At 37.7% G+C, this 21,372-nt stretch overlaps 1 protein-coding gene across 1 annotated transcript in view; it reads left to right on the top strand.

Moving 5' to 3' along the window:
* LOC128658008 (gastrula zinc finger protein XlCGF71.1-like) overlaps nucleotides 1–11,689 on the top strand; it is a 93,812-nt gene extending 82,123 nt beyond the window's left edge. Inside the window, exon 4 of the mRNA XM_053712450.1 lies at nucleotides 11,076–11,689. Within this exon, the coding sequence (XP_053568425.1) occupies nucleotides 11,076–11,689 (614 nt within the window). The remainder of the gene's footprint in view (nucleotides 1–11,075) is intronic.
* The last annotated feature ends 9,683 nt before the right edge of the window (nucleotides 11,690–21,372 follow it).

Raw genomic sequence — 21,372 nt, 5'->3', positions numbered from 1 at the left:
TTTAGCATTGTTAAGGGACAAAGTCTACTGCTCATTTGAGGTTAGACTGGGTGCTGTTGCATTTGTCTTGTTGTCTTGCATTTGTTTATGCAAGTCTGGTGCATTGACTGGTCTTTTAACTGGATTAACATGCTAATAATTTCATTTGTATCTTCATTTTATTGAATATTTTCACAAATGAGGTTTTAATTTATGTCTTTAGCTGTTTTTAGCTAGAAGAATTTTGTGATTTCTAAAAAAATCCTTATTTCTTTTTTTTCCAAGATAATCAATTATTTGGTTCATTTTGGATTCAATTCTTAACTGTTACTCTGGGCTTCAAGATTGAGTTCTAAGACTAAAACTTTAAGCTTATTTTAGTTTGGTTGTTCTTACTAAGGAACAAAATTCTAATTCTTATCCAAGTAACATGTTTTTAATTGGAAGTTTTTTGGTTCAATTCGGTCCAAATTTCTTAGAATTTGGTACAGAATAAAATTTAGAGTTAAACCGTCTATGAGAAGTCTTTTTCTCTCTATTATATTCCAGCTATTCCAGTAAGGCTAACATTTTCCTATATATTTTGGGTAATGTTGAAGTGCGGCTGATCACCTGTTGGGGCTCAAGCGCTGCTCAGATCTGGAATCTTCTGGGGTATTTATTCCAGTTCCATTTTTAGGAACTGGGTTTTGGGTTTTTTATTCAAAACTATTCATTGTTCCAAAGATAGAAAATCTTTTTATTATGTACCATCTTTTAGATTGGTATTTATATGGTCTATTCTGCCTTTTTTGGTCAGTGATAGCATTATTTGTTTTCGTTAGATACAATAGATGCATATCTTCATGTTCTGTTTCCATTCAGATTTATTTTTATTTCCTGAGACTACGGAATCTCATATGGTTCAACTTTGTTATTTCAAGACATGGTTAGAGGATCTTTGTGTCACTGTCTTTGCCTCTAACAGACAAGTGACTTTTTTTTATTGGGTTTTGTCTGTCGGTACCTTCAGTCTCTATTATTTCCTTCAGTTGCTATATATGCATGGAAATTTAGGTCTTATGGCTGCAGCATTGGATTCAATTCTCTTTGTTAATTTTCATAGAAAACCTTTCCAGTTTTTTATGCTGAATAATGGTGCAGGGATTCTAGGATTTCACTTTTTAAATCTTCGAATTCTATGTTTATCTATCTTTGATTCGGTGGTTAAGATCACCATCATTTAGTTCTACAGGTCTCTTCGATTCTTTCAACCTGGACCATGATCTCTATAGATGCGAGTCTTTTAGGTTGGGAGGCTCTCTGAGGTTCTCTGTCAGCACAAGGAGTTTGGAAATCTCAGGAGGCGAGATTACCATTTGATATTTTGGAACTCCGTGCATTCCCAGAGTTCTTCAGTTGGTTTCTTTTGAAGAAGAGACGTTTATTGTTTTTTTCAGACATTATCACATCTGTGGTGTATGTCAATCATCAGGGGGTGACTATAAGTCTTTAGACTGTGACAAAAGTATCTTGGATATTTGCTTGGGCTAAATCCAGCTCCTATCTAAATTCTGGGGTCCTTTTCCCAGGTATAGACGTTTGGGAAGCGGATTATCTCTGTTAATCAAGCTTTACATCCGGGAGAATGGTCTTTACCCAGATATGTTTTTCAATTTTTCAGATGTGAGGGCTTCCAGAAATAGATCTGTTGGCCTCTCGTCTTAACAAGGAACTTCCCAGGAGCCTATTTCAGGTCCGGGGATCCTCAGGCGGAAGTAGCGTATGCATTGACACTTCCTTGGAATTATCATTCTGCCTATATCTTCCGCCTCTAGTTCTTCCAAAATTCTAATGGAGCGTTCGTTTGTACTGCTGGTGGTTCCAGCATGGCCTCACAGGTTTTGGTATGCGGATCTCATTCGGTTGGCCAGTTGCCAACCTTGGACATTTCCGTTAAGACGAGACCTTCTATCTCAAGGCCCATTTTTCGATCAGGATCTCAAATCATTCAATTTGAAGGTATGGAGATTGAACGTTTGATTCTTAGTCATAGAGGTTTCTCTGACTCAGTGATTAATACTATGTTACAGGTTTGTAAATCTGTCTCTAGAAAGATTTATCATCGAGTTTGGAAGACTAACATTTCTTGGTGTTCTTCTCATAATTTCTTTTGGCATTCTTTTAGAATTCCTAGAATTTTACAATTTTTCAGGTTGGGTTAGATAAGGTTTTGTCTGCAAGTTCTTTGAAAGGACAAATCTCTACTTTTTCTGTTCTTTTTCACAGAAAGATTGCTATTCATTCTGATATTCATTGTTTTGTACAGGCTTTGGTTTGTATCAAGCCTGTCATTAAGTCAATATCTCCTCCTTGGAGTCTCAATTTGGTACTGAGGGCTTTACAGGCTCCTCCGTTTGAAGCTTTGCGTTCTCTGGACATTAAAATTACTTTCTTGGAAAGTATTGTTCCTTTTGGCTATCTCTTCTGCTAGAAGAGTTTCTGAGTTTTCTGCTTTTTTCTTGTGGATCTCCTTTTCTGATTTTTCATCAGGGGTAAGGCAGTGTTCCTTCCTGTTATTCATTATTTTGTTCAGGCTTTGGTTCTTATCAAATCTGTCATTAAGCCAATTTCTCCTCCTTGGAGTTTTAATTTGGTTCTAAAGGATTTACAGGCTCTTCTATTTGAGCATATGTTTTCTCTAGACATTATTTACTTTCATGGAAAGTATTGTTCTTTTTAGACATCTCTTCAGCTAGAACAATTTTTGAATTATCTGTTCTTTCTTGTGAGTCTCCTTTTTCTGATTTTTTTCATCAGGATAAGGTGGTTTTTGCTATCCTCATTTCAATTCTTACCTAAAGTTGTGATTTCTATCAACATTAGGGAGGAATTATTGTCTTTTCCTAAGACTTCTTTGGTAAGATTCTTACATTCTTTGGATATGGTAAGAGTTTTGAAATCTTATGTTGAAGCTATTCAGATTTCAGATAGTCTTCTAGTCTATTTGTTATCTTTTCTGGTGTTAGGAAGGTCAAAAGGCTTCTGCCATTTATTTGGCATCTTGCTTAAACTTTTGATTCATCATGCTTATTTGGAGTCGGGTGGATTCCCGCCTCGGAGGATTACGGCTCATTCTACTAGGCAAGTTTCTACTTCCTGGGCTTTTTAAGAATGAAGCTTCTGTTGATCAGATTTGCAAAGCAATGACTTGGTCTTCTTTGCATACTTTTACTATGTTCTACCATTTTGATGTTTTCTCTTCTTTAGAAGCAGTTTTGGTAGATTGGTACTTCAGGCAGCTGTTTCAGTTTGATTCTTCTGCTTATATTTTCAGTTTTTTTCATTATAAAAATTGAAACTTTTTTGATTTGGGTAGTGGATTAATTTTTCAGCGGAATTGGCTGTCTTTATTTTATCCCTCCCTCTCTAGTGACTCTTGCGTGGAAGTTCCACATCTTGGGTATTTATTATCCCATACGTCACTAGCTCATGGACTCTTGCTAATTACATGAAAGAAAACATAATTTATGTAAGAACTTACCTGATAAATTCATTTCTTTCATATTAGCAAGAGTCCATGAGGCCCACCCTTTTTGTGGTGGTTATGATTTTTTTGTATAAAGCACAATTATTCCAATTCCTTATTTGATGCTTTCGCTCTTTTCTTATCACCCCACTTCTTGGCTATTCATTAAACTGAATTGTGGGTGTGGTGAGGGGTGTATTTATAGGCATTTTGAGGTTTGGGAAACTTTGCCCCTCCTGGTAGGAATGTATATCCCATACGTCACTAGCTCATGGACTCTTGCTAATATGAAAGAAATTAATTTATCAGGTAAGTTCTTACATAAATTATGTTTTTTGGTGTGAAGCCAAGGGCTACTCTTGGAGTAGGGTCAGGATTCTTAGAATTTTGTCTTTTCTACATTAAGGTCTGGAGAAAGGTTTTGTCAGATTTCTGCATTTCTTTTTTTGCTGCATAAGCGTCTGGCGGACGTGCCAGATATGCAATTTTTGTCAGGCCTTGGTTAGTATCTGTCATACTCTGCAAGGGAGCAGGTTCAGGAGAAAGGAGCTGTTGTGCAGAGGTGTCAGGTTTTGGGGTTAATGTTGTGTTTTGTCTGAGTGAGTCTTTCCTGTTAGGCATAATTAAACAGGTACAAGGTTTTAGGAAATAAAGGAGATGGTTTTATTTATAGGATAAAGCAATGCAGAGATATGCAATTAGATAAGACAAAGTCTATAGGTTGTTGTATTAGGCAGAAATACAGTTCTTTGTAATAACAGGCAGGATACTTGCATATGCTGTAGACTGGAACAGTGAAATAACAGGCAGGAATGCAGGGCTTTGTAATAACATGCAGGATACTTGCATATGCTGTAGAACTGTATAATAACAGGCAGGAATGCAGAGCTTTGTGTAACAGACAGGATATTTGCATATGCTGAAGACTGGAACTGTGTAATAACACGCAGGAAAGCAGGGCTTTGTAATAACAAGCAGGATACTTGCATATGCTGTAGAACTGGAACTGTGTAGTATCAGGCAGGAAAGCAGTGCTTTTATAACAGACAGGATACTTGCATATGCTGAAGAACTGTATAATAACACGCAGGAATGCAGAGCCTTGTAATAACAAGCAGGATACTTACATATGCTGTAGACTGGACACAGTTGTAACAAACTGGAAACTTGCATATACTGCAAACTGGTACTTTAAGGAAATTTGCATAAACTGCAAACTGGTACTTTGTAGAAACAAACAGGGAACTTGCATAAACTGCAAATTGGAACTTTGTAGAAACAAAGAGGATACTTGCATAAACTGCAAATTGGAACTTTGTAGTATCAGGAAACAAGCAAGCAAAAGTACCTGAGTCAGTCTTTAGGAAATAGAGTTTTAAGCAAGATCAATTGCCAGGAAATCAGTCCAAAAATGAATCACAGTGCCAAGGGATTATCCAGAAGAGTAGTCAGTATTTGAAGCAGAAATCAGGAACCAGGAAATCCAACAAATCTGTAGTTCACACAGGAAACAGGAACAGAGAGTCTTTCAGAGTATAACTCTTAATGTCAAGGCCCAGAATTGCAAACAAACCTCCCAGATAAAGCAGGCTGCTGATTACATGATTTGTTTCAGCTGGCAAGCAGGTGGAGATAGAGAGCCAAAGTTGCAGCAAACAGAAAAACACAACATTCTTTTCCTGTGATCAAGCCATCTGGTGGCATAGTGGTAAAACAGACTGGGAAAGAACAGCAGCAGAAATAGAGACAGGTCCCAGGTTCAATTCCAGGCTGAACCATGACAGTACCCCCTCCTCATGGACGACCTCTGGGCGAACCCAGCATTCTCGTATAGCACCACATCTTTAATACGTACCAGAGTGCCATCAGAGGCATATGTACAATCAGGGGGTATTTTCTTTTTTGAAGGGCTCTTCAGGAGAGGATTCTGGGGACTGGAATTAGTATAGAGGGCCCCAACAGGACTGATCTTTGGTTTCTGTGCAGTTCTAGGCTTGTCGGTTCTGGAGAGGTGGGTCTGAGGTAGAGGTGTTAAAGGACCTTTTGACCGCTCAGCAGTTTGAAGCACTGTCCCTCCAAGTGTCAGAATCAGTATCATCTTCAATGGTTGAATAGTTAGACATTTCCTCTGGAAAGCACAAAGATAAGAATGTAGCTGGATCTGGTAGGAAAATCTCTGCATTCATAGTACTAGGATTCTGTGGATGACATGTTAGTACTTCACAGGAATCAGAGTCTTTGAAAGGTGCAGTCCTAGGCTGATCAAATTGGGGATGTAAAATAGAACCCATGCATAGCTCATCTCCAGAGGAATCCGAAGTGGGATAACAGTTTGACTTCCTCTCTGAAGCCTGTCCATGTGATGACTCAGGATTTAGAGGTGGAGACCGCGAAACAGATTTCTTAGGGGGTCTCACTGGACAAAAGGAAATTACATGCCCAGTAGCTCCACAATAGAAACATAAGCCATTATTTCTCCTTCTGGCCATTTCATCAGTGGTAAGAGGGGTTGAAATCCTCCTTTTGATTGATAAGGATACAGCTTTTGGGGTAGTGGGCACAGGAGTAGGAGTGCCAAACCCAAATTTTTTTTTATTGAAAAAGTCTTTCAGGCTATCCTGTAAAGTCTGGAATCCTTCAGTGAAATCTTGGATAAGTGACTTCATTGCATCTGGAAAAGATTTTAGAATCTGGTTAAGTTGTAGTAGATGAGAGTCCACAGACAAAATTCTCTCTGACACTTCAGTCAAAGAATGGATCACCTCAGCAAGCTCCAATGTATGGCCTTGACATTCTGTCATACTCTGCAAGGGAGCAGGTTCAGGAGAAAGGAGCTGTTGTGCAGAGGTGTCAGGTTTTGGGGTTAATGTTGTGTTTTGTCTGCGTGAGTCTTTCCTTTTAAGCATAATTAAACAGGTACAAGGTTTTAGGAAATAAAGGAGATGGTTTTATTTATAGGATAAAGCAATGCAGAGATATGCAATTAGATAAGACAAAGTCTATAGGTTGTTGTATTAGTCAGGAATTCAGTTCTTTGTAATAACAGGCAGGATACTTGCATATGCTGTAGACTGGAACAGTGAAGTAACAGGCAGGAATGCAGGGCTTTGTAATAACAAGCGGGATACTTGCATATGCTGTAGAACTGTATAATAACAGGCAGGAATGCAGAGCTTTGTGTAACAGACAGGATATTTGCATATGCTGAAGACTGGAACTGTGTAATAACACGAAGGAAAGCAGGGCTTTGTAATAACAAGCAGGATACTTGCATATGCTGTAGAACTGGAATTGTGTAGTATCAGGCAGGAAAGCAGAGCTTTTATAACAGACAGGATACTTGCATATGCTGAAGAACTGTATAATAACACACAGGAATGCAGAGCCTTGTAATAACAAGTAGGATACTTGCATATGCTGTAGACTGGACACAGTTGTAACAAACTGAAAACTTGCATAAACTGCAAACTGGTACTTTAAGGAAATTTGCATAAACTGCAAACTGGTACTTTGTAGAAACAAACAGGGAACTTGCATAAACTGCAAATTGGAACTTTGTAGTATCAGGAAACAAGCAAGCAAAAGTACCTGAGTCAGTCTTTAGGAAATAGAGTTTTAAGCAAGATCAATTGCCAGGAAATCAGTCCAAAAATGAAACACAGTGCCAAGGGATTATCCAGAAGAGAAGTCAGTATTTGAAGCAGAAATCAGGAACCAGGAAATCCAACAAATCTGTATTTCACACAGGAAACAGGAGCAGAGAGTCTTTCAGAGTATAACTCTTAATGTCAAGGCCCAGAATTGCAAACAAACCTCCCAGATAAAGCAGGCTGCTGATTACATGATTTGTTTCAGCTGGCAAGCAGGTGGAGCCAGAGAGACAAAGTTGCAGCAAACAGAAAAACACAATATTCTTTTCCTGTGATCAAGCCATCTGGTGGCATAGTGGTAAAACAACAGGCTGGGAAAGAACAGCAGCAGGGTTTTCAAAATAAAGCTTCTCTGGAACGGTTTTGCAAAGACTGCAACTTGGTCTTCTCTTCAAACTCTGTCCAAATTTTGATAATTGTATATTTTTGCCTCGGCGGAGGCTCTTTTGGGAGAAAGGCTCTTCAAGTAGTGGTGCCTTCTGTTTAGGTTACCTGTCTTATCCCTCCCTAATCATTGGTGTCCTCTAGCTTGGGAATTGGTTCCCAAAGTAATTGATGATTCTGTGGACTCACCGTATCTTAGGAAAGATACCTGATACATTTATTTGTTTCCGGATACGGTGAGTCCACGGCCCGCCCTTTATTTTAAGACAGTTATTTTTAACTTTAACCTCAGGCACCTCTACACCTTGTTATTTCCTTTTTCTCCATTTACCTTCGGTCGAATGACTGGAGGTTGTGGGAAGGAAAGTGGTACTTAAAGGGACAGTCTACACCCATATTAACATTTGCCTATATGTTCAATAAAGTTCTGATTGTTCTAACTCACCCCCTCTACCTTAACCAGTCTGCTTCACAAACTGAGTTATTCCTAATCCAAACTCAGATTATAATTGTTATAAATGGCTGACCAGCTCCGCCTATTAACTATATCATAGACTCTCTCCCTTGAAAAGCTCCAATCAAAATTAGATCACCGATTTAAAAACAGGATTGTGCTTTCTTTGTTTTGCGCATGCGCACCTTCTGAGGAACAGAAAAACGGAACCAAAATCTATTTGAAATTTGCACACGGATCCATTTATTTAGTGTATTCAATGCATAGTGTAAGTATATAGAAAAGCGTCCCTTTCTCTTACAGACTCACTTCCTCTACATCACTTCCGTATATAGGAGCATGTGTTTTTGCACGTTAATAACGTAGGTGGTTGAACGTGCACGAGTATGAGATCCAAAGAGAAGGGGAATTCAAGGTAGGAGGAGAAGGGAATGGGCGGAGTTTGTTGGCCATTTTTAACGTCTCGAATCAAAGTTTGGATTTCGGAGATCTCCATTTGTAGAGCAGACTCATTAGAGTAGAGGGGGGTGAGCTAAGAAAATCTGAACACGATCTAAGGTATAGGCTAATGTTAAAACGGGTGTAGACTGTACCTTTAACAGATTTGCTGTGGTGCTCTTTGCCTCCTCCTGCTGGCCAGGAAGGATATTCCCAACAGTAATTGATGATTCCGTTGACTAATTTAAATTCCCTAAGTTTTTTTCTTAATTTCTCTTAACATATCTCTATTTAGCCTCATTGGATTTGATTTATTTCCTTTACTTTTATAACTTTGTGGTATGTGATGATATGTATATGTTGGTTTTAAATGTTCTCCATTTTACCCTTTGAGTTTGTATTAGAGAATACTTTGTTCCAATTTATGCTATTTAACAATTTAATTTTGCTTTCTTGGTTGAACCCTTGTAACACTGCTTATGGAAAGTTATTTCAAACATTATCATTTTATGATTACTGTTACCCAAATGTTCTTTGACTTCTATATTTTATATATTTCCTTTTTTGTTTGATAGCACTAAATCAAATATAGCTTTATTTCTAGTTGGCTCCTCCTATTAATTGTTACATGAAGTTACCTTTGAGCATATTTATCTGTATTGTTGGATTGATGGTCCATACCCCAATTTATTTTGGGGTAGTTAAAATCTCCCATAATTACAACACTGGTATTATTAGTGCCTTTCTTATTTGTATTAGCAATTGAGTTTCCTCTGTGAAACCTACATTTTTGGTTCGGCACCTGGGTAACGCTTGCTGATTGGTGGCTAAATGTAGCCACCAATCAGCAAGCGCTACCCAGGGTCTTGAACAAAAAATGGTCTGGCTCCTAAGCTTACTTTCCTGCTTTTTCAAATAAAGATACCAAGAGAACAAATTAAATTTGATAATAGGAGTTAATTAGAAAGTTGCTTAAAATTGCATACTCTCTGAATCATGAAAGAAAAAAATTGGGTTTAATATCCCTTTAACTACACTAAAAATCTGTGTCCTAGAGCAGGGCTTAAAAAACCCCGGCACCAGGATGCCACTGGTTACTTTAAACCAGAACGGCAGGGCCTAATTTTGAGTCCCCATAGCACCTAAAATTTAGGTCTCACATCTTTGATATTCCATGTTTTATTGGGTTATTATATAAAGTGTGTGTATTATATTAAAAAAATGGCATAAAGTTTCTGGTTCCTAAATTTGTCAAGCCCTGGCCTAGAGATCCAATACAGCATGTAGTTAAAAGATAACAAGCTTTACAAAGTCAATAATAGTGGAATTATGAGTGCATACACGCAAAAGTTATACAGTGTTGTGTGATTGAAGTAATTTTATTACTCAAATGTTATGTGAACATCATTTAAAAAGCACTAAATATTTTTTCATTGCATTACAAAAATATGAAAATAATGCTAGAATTATTTATTTGCTTATTTGTACTACATAGTTATTTTAAACATTCATTCCTTTTTGTATTAGATAATCTGAAATATTTGTTGTATGTAAAGAACGTGTGGTAGTAAATGCAAAGTTCTACAAAAATAAAGCTTAACGTGAAGGTAAACTTTGATGAATGAAAGCCCGTTTTTTTAAAATACTATTTCTAGTACTAATACTACTAATACTACTTTCATTCATCAAGGTTTAGAAGGCAGCCATTTTGATTAAAAACTTACCTTTTGTTTTTTTTTACAGCCAGAGCAGCTTCCTCCACCCGGAGATCCTCTCTTCACACCTCATCAATGACTAATCCAGCTTCCTCCAATCACGGCATGGCCTCAGGCAATGACTACCCTGGGGGGAAAGCCGTGATTGGAGGAAGCTGGATTAGTCATTGATGACGTGTGAAGAGAGGATCTCCAGTGGGGTAAGCTGCTCTGGCTGTGCAAAGAAAAGAGGTAAGTTTTTAATCAAAACGGCTGCTTTTTAAACTTTGATGAATTAAAATGTCCCTGTTTTTAATAGTATTTTTAAAAAACGGGCTTTCATTCATCAAAGTTTACCTTCACTTTAAAGTGATAGTAAATGTTCCCCTTTGTAAAAATAGATCCGGAATGTTAGCGATATTGTAGATGGAGTTTAATTCACCAGTTGTAATGAAGATGCCATATAACTTACATTTTAATGTAGCACTGAAATTCAAATACCCCACGTTCCGGCTGCCCACTTCAAAAGTTTTTTTTTTTTTTTGTGAACCAAACTGTTCTGCAATCGGTGGTCTAGCTACAAAAAAGTGCTATATGGCGAGAGTGCTGATTAGAGAACATTTCAAACCATGAGCTCACAAAAAATACTTTTGAAATGGGCGGGGAGCATGGGAGCATGAAGTATTTTAATTTCAGAACTACATTAAAATATACGTTTTATCGCTTATTTAGTACAATTGATTAATTAAACTCCATCAAAATTATCGCTAACATTCCAGATCTGTCTATACAAAGGGGAAAGGTTACTATCAGATTAATGTTTTGTGCTCACAAGTAATAATTATAAAGAGTAGTTTTAGTACTAAAATTATTGAATTACTAATGTTGTGAAGACAATTTTAAGGGCTCAAGATAAAATAATGATATAATTAATAAATAACTATTCTCCTTGTATATCTTATAAACAGGTAAATTCACAAACTGCAAAAATCTTAGTCATGAACAGTGTGCTGATGCTACTTCCAATCTTCTTCAAAATCAAAGACCCCATGTAAGAAATGTATGTTCTGAATGTGGGAAATGTTTTACCAAGAAATCATATCTTATAGACCATCTGAAAATTCATACAGGAGAGAGAGTTTTTTTATGCTCTGATTGTGGGAAATGTTTTACTTGGAAATCAGCTCTTTTTAGACATAAGAAAATTCATAAAGGAGAGGAAGCATTTTTATGTTCTGAATGTGGGAAATGTTTTACACGGAAATCAAATCTTATTAGGCATCGGAAAACTCATACGGGAGAGAAAGCATTTTCATGTTCTGAATGTGTCAAATGTTTTGCTTCCAAATCAAATCTGATTGATCATCAGAAAATTCATACAAGAGAGAAATCATTTTTATGTTCTGTCTGTGGGAAATGTTTTACTCTGCAATCAAATCTTATTATGCATCAGAAAATTCATACAGGAGAGAGAAGATTTTTATGTTCTTACTGTACAAAATCTTTTACTCAGAAATCACATCTTATTACTCACCAGAATATTCATATTAAAGAAAATAAGGGAAATCGAAGCTTAAAGTGATAATAAAACTTCTGTATTTTATGTTATATTTTAAAACTTTTACGTGTGTTCCATTTATTTTAATACATTTTTTTATTCTTTAACATGTGAATAAGTATTAAAAAATATTAACCTGTCTGCTGTATTTCTTTCATGTAATTAGCAAGAGTCCATGAGCTAGTGACGTATGGGATATACATTCCTACCAGGAGGGGCAAAGTTTCCCAAACCTTAAAATGCCTATAAATACACCCCTCACCACACCCACAATTCAGTTTTACAAACTTTGCCTCCTATGGAGGTGGTGAAGTAAGTTTGTGCTAGATTCTACGTTGATATGCGCTCTGCAGCAGGTTAGAGCCCGGTTTTCCTCTCAGCGTGCAGTGAATGTCAGAGGGATGTGAGGAGAGTATTGCCTATTTGAATGCAATGATCTCCTTCTACGGGGTCTATTTCATAGGTTCTCTGTTATCGGTCGTAGAGATTCATCTCTTACCTCCCTTTTCAGATCGACGATATACTCTTATATATATACCATTACCTCTGCTGATTTTCGTTTCAGTACTGGTTTGGCTTTCTACAACATGTAGATGAGTGTCCTGGGGTAAGTAAGTAAGCTTATTTTCTGTGACACTCTAAGCTATGGTTAGGCACTTTTTTATAAAGTTCTAAATATATGTATTCAAACATTTATTTGCCTTGACTCAGGATGTTCAACATTCCTTATTTTCAGACAGTCAGTTTCATACTTGGGATAAATGCATTTGTTTCAATCATTTTTTCTTACCTTAAAAAATTTGACTTTTTCCCTGTGGGCTGTTAGGCTCGCGGGGGCAGAAAATGCTTCATTTTATTGCGTCATTCTTGGCGCAGACTTTTTTGGCACAAAATTTTTTTTCTGTTTCCGGCGTCATACGTGTCGCTGGAAGTTGCGTCATTTTTTGACGTTTTTTTTGCGTCAAAAATGTCGGCGTTCCGGATGTGGCGTCATTTTTGGCGCCAAAAGCATTTAGGCGCCAAATAATGTGGGCGTCTTTTTTGGCGCTAAAAAATATGGGCGTCATTTTTGTCTCCACATTATTTAAGTCTCATTATTTATTGCTTCTGGTTGCTAGAAGCTTGTTCACTGGCATTTTTTTCCCATTCCTGAAACTGTCATTTAAGGAATTTGATCAATTTTGCTTTATATGTTGTTTTTTTCTTTTACATATTGCAAGATGTTCCACGTTGCAACTGAGTCAGAAGATACTTCAGGAAAATCACTGCCCAGTGCTGGAGCTACCAAGCTAAGTGTATCTGCTATAAACTTTTGGTATCTGTTTCTCCAGCTGTTGTTTGTATTGCATGTCATGTCAAACTTATTAATGCAGATAAAATTTCCTTTAGTACTGTTACATTACCTGTTTCTGTTCCGTCAACATCTAATTTTCAGAGTGTTCCTGATAACATAAGAGATTTTATTTTTTAAATCCATTAAGAAGGCTATGTCTGTTATTTCTCCTTCTAGTATACATAAAAGTCTTTTAAAACTTCTCTTTTTTCAGATGAATTTTTAAATGAACATCATCATTCTGATACTGATAATGGTTCTTCTGGTTCAGAGGTTTCTGTCTCAGAGGTTGATGCTGATAAATCTTTGTATTTGTTCAAGATGGAATTTATTCGTTCTTTACTTAAAGAAGTATTAATTGCATTAGAAATAGAGGATTCTGGTCCTCTTGATACTAAATGTAAACGTTTAAATAAGGTTTTTAAATCTCCTGTAGTTATTCCAGAAGTGTTTTCTCTCCCTGATGCTATTTCTGAAGTAATTTCCAGGGAATGGAATAATTTGGGTAATTCGTTTACTCCTTCTAAACGTTTAAGCAATTATATCCTGTGCCATCTGACAGATTAGAGTTTTGGGACAAAATCTCTAAGGTTAATGGGGCTGTCTCTACTCCTGCTAAACTTACTACTATTCCTATGGCAGATAGTAATTCATTTAAGGATCCTTTAGATAGGAAGATTGGATCCTTTCTAAGAAAAGCTTACTTATGTTCAGGTAATCTTCTTAGACCTGCTATATTTTTAGCGGATGTTGCTGCAGCTTCAACTTTTTGGTTAGAAGCTTTAGCGCAACAAGTAACAGATCATAATTTTATAGCATTATTATTATTCTATAACATGCTAATAATTTTATTTGTGATACCATCTTTTGATATCATTAGAGTTGATGTCAGGTATATGTCTCTAGCTATTTTAGCTAGAAAAGCTTTATGGCTTAAAACTTAGGAATGCTGATATGTCTTCTAAGTCAACTTTGCTTTCCCTTTCTTTCCAGGGTAATAAATTATTCGATTTTCAGTTGGATTCTATTATCTCAACTGTTACTGGAGGGAAGGGAACTTTTTTACCAAAGGATAAAAAAATCTAAGGTAAATTTAGGTCTAATAATCATTTTTCGTTCCTTTCCTCACAACAAGGAACAAAAGCCTGATCCTTCATCCTCAGGAGCGGTATCAGTTTGGAAACCATTTCCAGTTTGGAATATATCCAAGCCTTATAGAAACCTGTAGCCAGCTCCTAAATACCCATGAAGGTGTGGCCCTCATTCCAGCTCAGCTGGTATGGGGCAGTTTATGTTTTCTTTTAAGGTACAGAATTGGCTTCAAGTTAAGGCCTCCTGCAAAGAGATTTTTTTCTTTCCCGTGTCCCAGTAAACACAGCAAAGGCTCAGCATTTCTGAAATGTGTTTCAGATCTAGAGTTGGCTGGAGTAATTATGCCAGTTCCAGTTCTGGAACAGGGGCTGGGGTTTTATTCTATCTCTTCATTGTACCAAAGAAGGTCAATTCCTTCAGACCAGTTCCGGATCTATCTATATTGAATCGTTATGTAAGGATACCAACATTCAAGATGGTAACTGTAGGACTATCCTGCCCTTTGTTTATCAAGGGCATTATATGTCTACAATAGATTTACAGGTTGCATATCTGCATATTCCGATTCATCCAGATCACTTTTAGTTTCTGAGATTCTCTTTTTAGACAAGCATTACCAGTTTTGTGGCTCTACCGTTTGGCCTAGCGTCAGCTCCAAGAATTTTTTTCAAAGGTTCTCGGTGCCCTTCTGTCTGTAATCAGAGAACAGGGTTTTGGTATTTCCTTTTTTTGGACGATATCTTGGTACTTGCTCAGTCTTCACATTTTCGCAGAATCTCATACGAATCGACTTGTGTTGTTTCTTCAAGATCATGGTTGGAGGATCAATTTACCAATCAGTTCATTGTTTCCTCAGACAAGGGTAACCTTTTTAGGTTTCCAGATAGATTCAGTGTCTATGACTCTGTCCTTGTCAGATAAGAGAAGTTTAACATTGATATCAGCTTGTCAAAACCTTCAGTCACAATCATTCCCTTTGGTAGCCTTATGCATGGGAAATTTTAGGTCTTAGGACTGCCGCATCGGATGCGATCTCCTTTGCTCATTTTCACATGCGACCTCTTCAGCTCTGTATGCTGAACCAGTGGTGCAGGGATTACACAAAGATATCTCAATTAATATCTTTAAAACGATTATACGACACTTTCTGACATGGTGGACAGTTCACCATCGTTTAGTTCAGGGGGCTTCTTTGTTCTTCCGACCTGGACTATAATCTCAACAGATGCAAGTCTTACAGGTTGGGGAGCTGTGTGGGGGTCTCTGACGGCACAAGGGGTTTGGGAATCTCAGGAGGTGAGATTACTGATCAATATTTTGGAACTCCGTGCAATTTTCAGAGCTCTTCAGTCTTGGCCTCTTCTGAAGAGAGAGTTGTTCATTTGTTTTCAGATAGACAATGTCACAGCTGTGGCATACATCAATCATCAAGGAGGGACTCACAGTCCTCTGCCTATGAAAGAAGTATCTCTAATTCTGGTTTGGGCGGAATCCAGCTCCTGTCTAATCTCTGCGGTTCATATCCCAGGTAGAGACAATTGGGAAGCGGATTATCTCAGTCGCCAAACGTTGCATCCGGGCGAATGGTCTCTTCACCCAGAGGTATTTCTTCAGATTGTTCAAATATGGGAACTCCCAGAAATAGATCTGATGGCTTCTCATCTAAACAAGAAACTTCCCTGGTATCTGTCCAGATCCTGGGATCCTCGGGCGGGGGCAGTGGATGCATTATCACTTCCTTGGAAGTATCATCCTGCCTATATCTTTCCGCCTCTAGTTCTTCTTCCAAGAGTATTCTCCAAGATTCTAAGGAATGCTCGTTTGTCCTGCTGGTAGCTCCAGCATGGCCTCACAGGTTTTGGTATGCGGATCTTGTCCGGATGGCCTCTTGCCAGCTGTGGACTCTTCCGTTAAGACCAGACTTTCTGTCGCAAGGTCCTTTTTTTCCATCAGGATCTCAAATCCTTAAATTTTAAGGTATAGAGTTTGAACGCTTGATTCTTGGTCAAAGAAGGTTTCTCTGAGTCTGTGTTTAATACTATGTGACAGGCTCGTAAATCTGTATCTAGTGAGATATATTATAGAGTCTGGAAGACTTATATTTCTTAGTGTCTTTCTCATCATTTTTTCTTGGCATTCTTTTTGAATACCGAGAATTTTTCAGTTTCTTCAGGATGGTTTAGATAAAGGTTTGTCCGCAAGTTCCTTGAAAGGACAAATCTCTGCTCTTTCTGTTCTTTTTTCACAGAAGGATTGCTAATCTTACTGATATTTCATTGTTTTGTACAAGCTTTGGTTCGTATAAAACCTGTCATTAAGTCAATTTCTCCTCTTTGGAGTTTGAATTTGGTTCTGGTGGCTTTTCAAGCTCCTCCTTTTGAACCCATGCATTCTTTGGTCGTTATATTACTTTCTTGGAAAGTTTTGTTTCTTTTGGCCATCTCTTCTGCCAGAAGAGTCTCTGAATTTTCTGCTCTTTCTTGTGAGTCTCCTTTTCTGATTTTTCATCAGGATGAGGCGGTGCTGCGAACTTCTTTTGAATTTTTTACCTAAGGTTGTGAATTCTAACAACCTTAGTAGAGAAATTGTGGTTCCTTCATTATGTCCTAATCCTATGAATTCTAGGAGAAATCTTTGCATTCTTTGGATGCTGTTAGAGTTTTGTATTATTTGTCATCTTTTCCGGTTCTAGAAAAGGCCAGAAAGCTTCTGCCATTTCTTTGGCATCTTGGTTGAAATCTTTATTTCATCATGCTTATGTCGAGTCGGGTGAAACTCCGCCTCTAAGGATTACAGTTCATTCTACTAGTTCAGTTTCTACTTCCTGGGCGTTTAGGAATGAAGCTTCGATTGATCAGATTTGCAAAGCAGCAACTTGGTCCTCTTTGCATACTTTTTCTAAATTCTACCATTTTGATGTGTTTTCTTCTTCTGAAGCAGTTTTTGGTAGAAAAGTACTTCTGGCAGTGGTTTCAGTTTGAATCTTCTGCTTATGTTTATCATTAAACTTTATTTTGGGTGTGGATTATTTTCAGCAGGAATTGGCTGTCTTTATTTTATCCCTCCCTCTGTAGTGACTCTTGTGTGGAAAGATCCACATCTTGGGTAGTCATTATCCCATACGTCACTAGCTCATGGACTCTTGCTAATTACATGAAAGAAAACATAATTTATGTAAGAACTTACCTGATAAATTAATTTCTTTCATATTAGCAAGAGTCCATGAGGCCCGCCCTTTTTTGTGGTGGTTATGATTTTTTTTGTACAAAGCACAATTATTCCAATTCCTTATTTTATATGCTTTCGCTCCTTTCTTATCACCCCACTTCTTGGCTATTCGTTAAACTGAATTGTGGGTGTGGTGAGGGGTGTATTTATAGGCATTTTGAGGTTTGGGAAACTTTGCCCCTCCTGGTAGGAATGTATATCCCATACGTCACTAGCTCATGGACTCTTGCTAATATGAAAGAAATGAATTTATCAGGTAAGTTCTTACATAAATTATGTTTTTAACTCTCCGCACCTGCCCCTCTCAACAATCTATTACATACAGGTGGCAATAGTCCATGATCCATTACTCCTGGAAATTACTCTTCCATACCACTATGAGGAGGCAAAGATTCCAAAATCCCAAGAGCTCTATAAAACACCTCCCAGTGCCTCAGTCTTGTCTTTCCTCCACTGGAGGTGGTTGATGAATGAAGATGTGCATTTGATTCTTCAGAGAGAGGGGTTCTCAGATTAAGTTGAAGTATAGCAAGTGACCTATATCTTGCCCCCCCTGGTAATACATACCAGTGAGACCCCCTCTCCAGAGGGGCATGGACAGAACTATCTACTCCCCTAGTTACCTATAAAAAGTAGTACAGACACACTGTCCCTCCTTCCTCCCAGTTCAGTACAGCCTCAGGGTGGACAGAGCTAGGAGTCTTTCTACGTTGTTCTTTTCCTACACGGGCATTGGCTGTTTTTTCTTTCTTCTGGCTTACATTTTACCCTTGTATCCGACTCAGCTTGTTTGGTGCCATTATACCTTTGACTCCCTACGATTTCTTTGTGGCGGCCACCATGTTTCTGTGACGTCATATGTAAGATGTCGCAGAGGCCGTGTCTGAGGGCAGTCTTTTGTGCGCACGATTTCAATATAGCCTTGGCGGGGCCTTCAACAAGGAACATTTTCTGATTTCCCCAGTGGAGTGTATAGTTTTTAGCTGCTCCGACTTTGTTTTCTGCCGGTATATACATAACTACCAGTGAGTATTGGTGTTTTTATTTTGCAGCATGGGGAAAAAACCTTTATATCAGCACTTGCTGATTGGTGTCTAAATGTAGCCACCAATCAGCAGGCGCTACCCAGGTGCTGAACCAAAAATGGGCTGACTCCTAAGCTTACATTCTTGCTTTTCAAATAAAGATATCAAGATAATGATGAAAAATGTATATGAGTAAATTAGAAAGTTGGTTAAAATTGCATGCTCTATCTGAATAATGAAAGTTTAATTTTGACTAGAGTATCCCTTTAAGGTTTCTCTGAAAATTGAAGACAAATTGCCTTAGGTTTCATCTTTTTGGTTTAGTGCAATTCTGCATCTGATCAGTATTTCCCTGTCACTGATGTTTTAAAATCTATGTATTTAAATATTTTCACTAAACATGGAAAACAGCTTGGAGTACCTGAGAAAAGTTTTAAGAACTTTTCCTTGGAAAAAACATGCATACCCAGTTTGCTATTCCACTTAAGATTGATGCTGCAATTGCTAGATTATTTTATCTCACTTATGTACGCTTTTAAATATTTTTAAAACCTTTTAAAAAGTGTATGCATTTTTCAGTTTGTCCCTATTGTTATTCAATACTGCAGTCTAAGTACTAATGTACATAAGGCAAAACTATCTATTTACTACCTGTGTACTATTCATTGTGTGAAATGTAATGTTTTTTTTTAAATATATTTATTTATTGTCCATCACAAAGTAAACAAAAATGCAATACAATTTCTTGTGAGTTCAAATGGTACATCAATATAAAGGTTGTACAGGTTATACAACATGATATTATGACAATTTCTACTTCTTGTACTTCAGTATTCGTTTCAGGACATTCATTGTTAGCTTAAAGAAAGATACACTGTGATAAACCCTTTTTTATTTCTTGAATTACCTACTCTACAACATTAAACAATTAAACTTCTGTGTTCTTTCTTAATTTAAAATGTGTTCATCTATGATCAGTCGTTGTTTTATATCTATTCTGCCACCAACCTTCAACAGCAGCATAATCAATTGTCGAATTTGATATCCCTCTCCCTAGGGCGCCCACCAGCCAGTCTAGATCTCCAGTCTCCATTCTCCTCTCAATTGTGCATTAAGTATATATTCTGTGTTTTTAAATGGGGTTATTAGAGTGTGTTGAGTTTGAATTGGTAGAATAGAAATATAAGGTCCCCACTTCTCCATAAATCTTTTTACTCTGTTTTGTATGTCTCCCATACTATCAAATTGTTCATTAAAAAATTGAGAAAGTATACTGTGGTTTAGGGCTCGTACAGTAGGAGGGTTTCTTTTTAGCCAATTGTGAAAAATGAGACGTCTTGCGAATAGTATGATATTAAGGATGCATAAACTCACCTCTGGGGATATTCCTAGGTTGCTAAGAAATAGTACATTATTTAAGGAAAGTTTAATATTTGTCTTTAAAATGGTGGTGGAGAGCCAATGGCCCACCATTCCCCAGAACTTTACCATATATGGGCAGTTCCATATCATATTTAGGGTGTCTGCCTTGTTGGCTCTGCATCGTGGGCATACACTTTCATTGCTCCTCACCCAGTGATAGAATTGTTTAGGTGATACATTCACATTGTGTAGAAGTTTGAAGTTGGACTCCCTAGTTTCGGAGGCAAGAGTGGCCCTCTCAACTGTTCTAATGATTTTTTTAAGAGTGTCAATGGAAATTTCCCCCCCCCCACCCCCAGAAGAGTGGACCACTTATGTGCCATTTCCTGTAAGGTTTTCTCTCCAACTGAGGCCAAGAGAAGGGAGTAGATGGGTGAAATTTATGTCATGCCCCCCTTAACCTAGTCCAGTATTCTAGTAGCTAGTGTGTCTTTTGAGGAGTCATATGTTGTCAAAAGACTATTAACCCCTTAGTGACCAGACCACTTTTCAATTTGTTGACCATCTGGGACCAAGGCTATTTTTGCATTTCTGCGATGTTTGTGTTTAACTGTAATTTTCCTCTTACTCATTTACTGTACCCACACATATTATATGCCGTGTTTCTCGCCATTAAATGGTCTTTCTAAAGATACCATTATTTTCATCATATCTTATAATTTACTATAAAACATTTTATAAAATATTAGGAAAAAATTGAAAAAACTAACTTTCTCTTTACTTGTGGGATATTCTCCTTCCCAACAGGAAGTGACAAAGAGAGCACACAGCAGAGCTCCCCCTCTAGCTCCACCCCCCAGTCATTCTCTTTGCCGGTTTTAAGCAATCGGAAGGGTAAAGTGAATGTGGTGTTAGAATTGTAGTTTTTATTTCTACAAGCAAGAGTTTGTTATTTTAAAGGGTACCGGTGTGTACTATTTACTCTCTAGCAGAAAGTAGATGAAGATTTCTGCAGGGAGGAAGATGATTTTAGCAGGTTGTAACTAAAATCCACTGCTGTTCCCACACAGGACTGAGGAGTACAAGAGAACTTCAGTTGGGGGGAACGGTTTGCAGGTTAGGCTGCAATAAGGTATGTTCAGTCATTTATTTCTAGACAAGACTGTGATAATGCTAGAAAAGACTGTTAATATCCCCATGAGGGAAGGGTAAGCTGTATTCAGAGACTAAGTATGGAATTTCAAGCTTACATAACAGGGCTAGTTTATGCTGGTTGACACTACTTCAGGGCAAACAGTTTTTATTGAAAATATCGTTTTTTGAGGCACTTTGAAGGTCCATTTGGGTTTCCTTCAGGGGTTGTTATCCACATGGCTATTACTAAAACACTTGGAAGTGTTTCTTTAGGCCTCACAAGCACCGGAGTGTGGTGGGAGGGGCCTAATTTTGCGCCTCAGATGCTCAGTTATTTTGACTAGAAGTTCAGGCTGTTTTCACATGGAGGGTCCTGCTGCAGTTTGAGGGTCTATAAGAAGCTTTTTCCCCACAAATCTGGTTCCCAAGGGCAGGTAGGGCCACAGCAGAGCTGTGGCAAGGTGCTGAAGTTTCTTTAACCGTTTTTTTTGGCTTCTGTCGATCCGGTTTGGGCATTAAGGGGTTAATCCTTT

The sequence above is a fragment of the Bombina bombina genome, chromosome 4 (assembly GCF_027579735.1).
Source record: "Bombina bombina isolate aBomBom1 chromosome 4, aBomBom1.pri, whole genome shotgun sequence".
NCBI lineage: Eukaryota > Metazoa > Chordata > Amphibia > Anura > Bombinatoridae > Bombina > Bombina bombina.
This window is presented reverse-complemented; position numbering and strand designations above follow the sequence as displayed.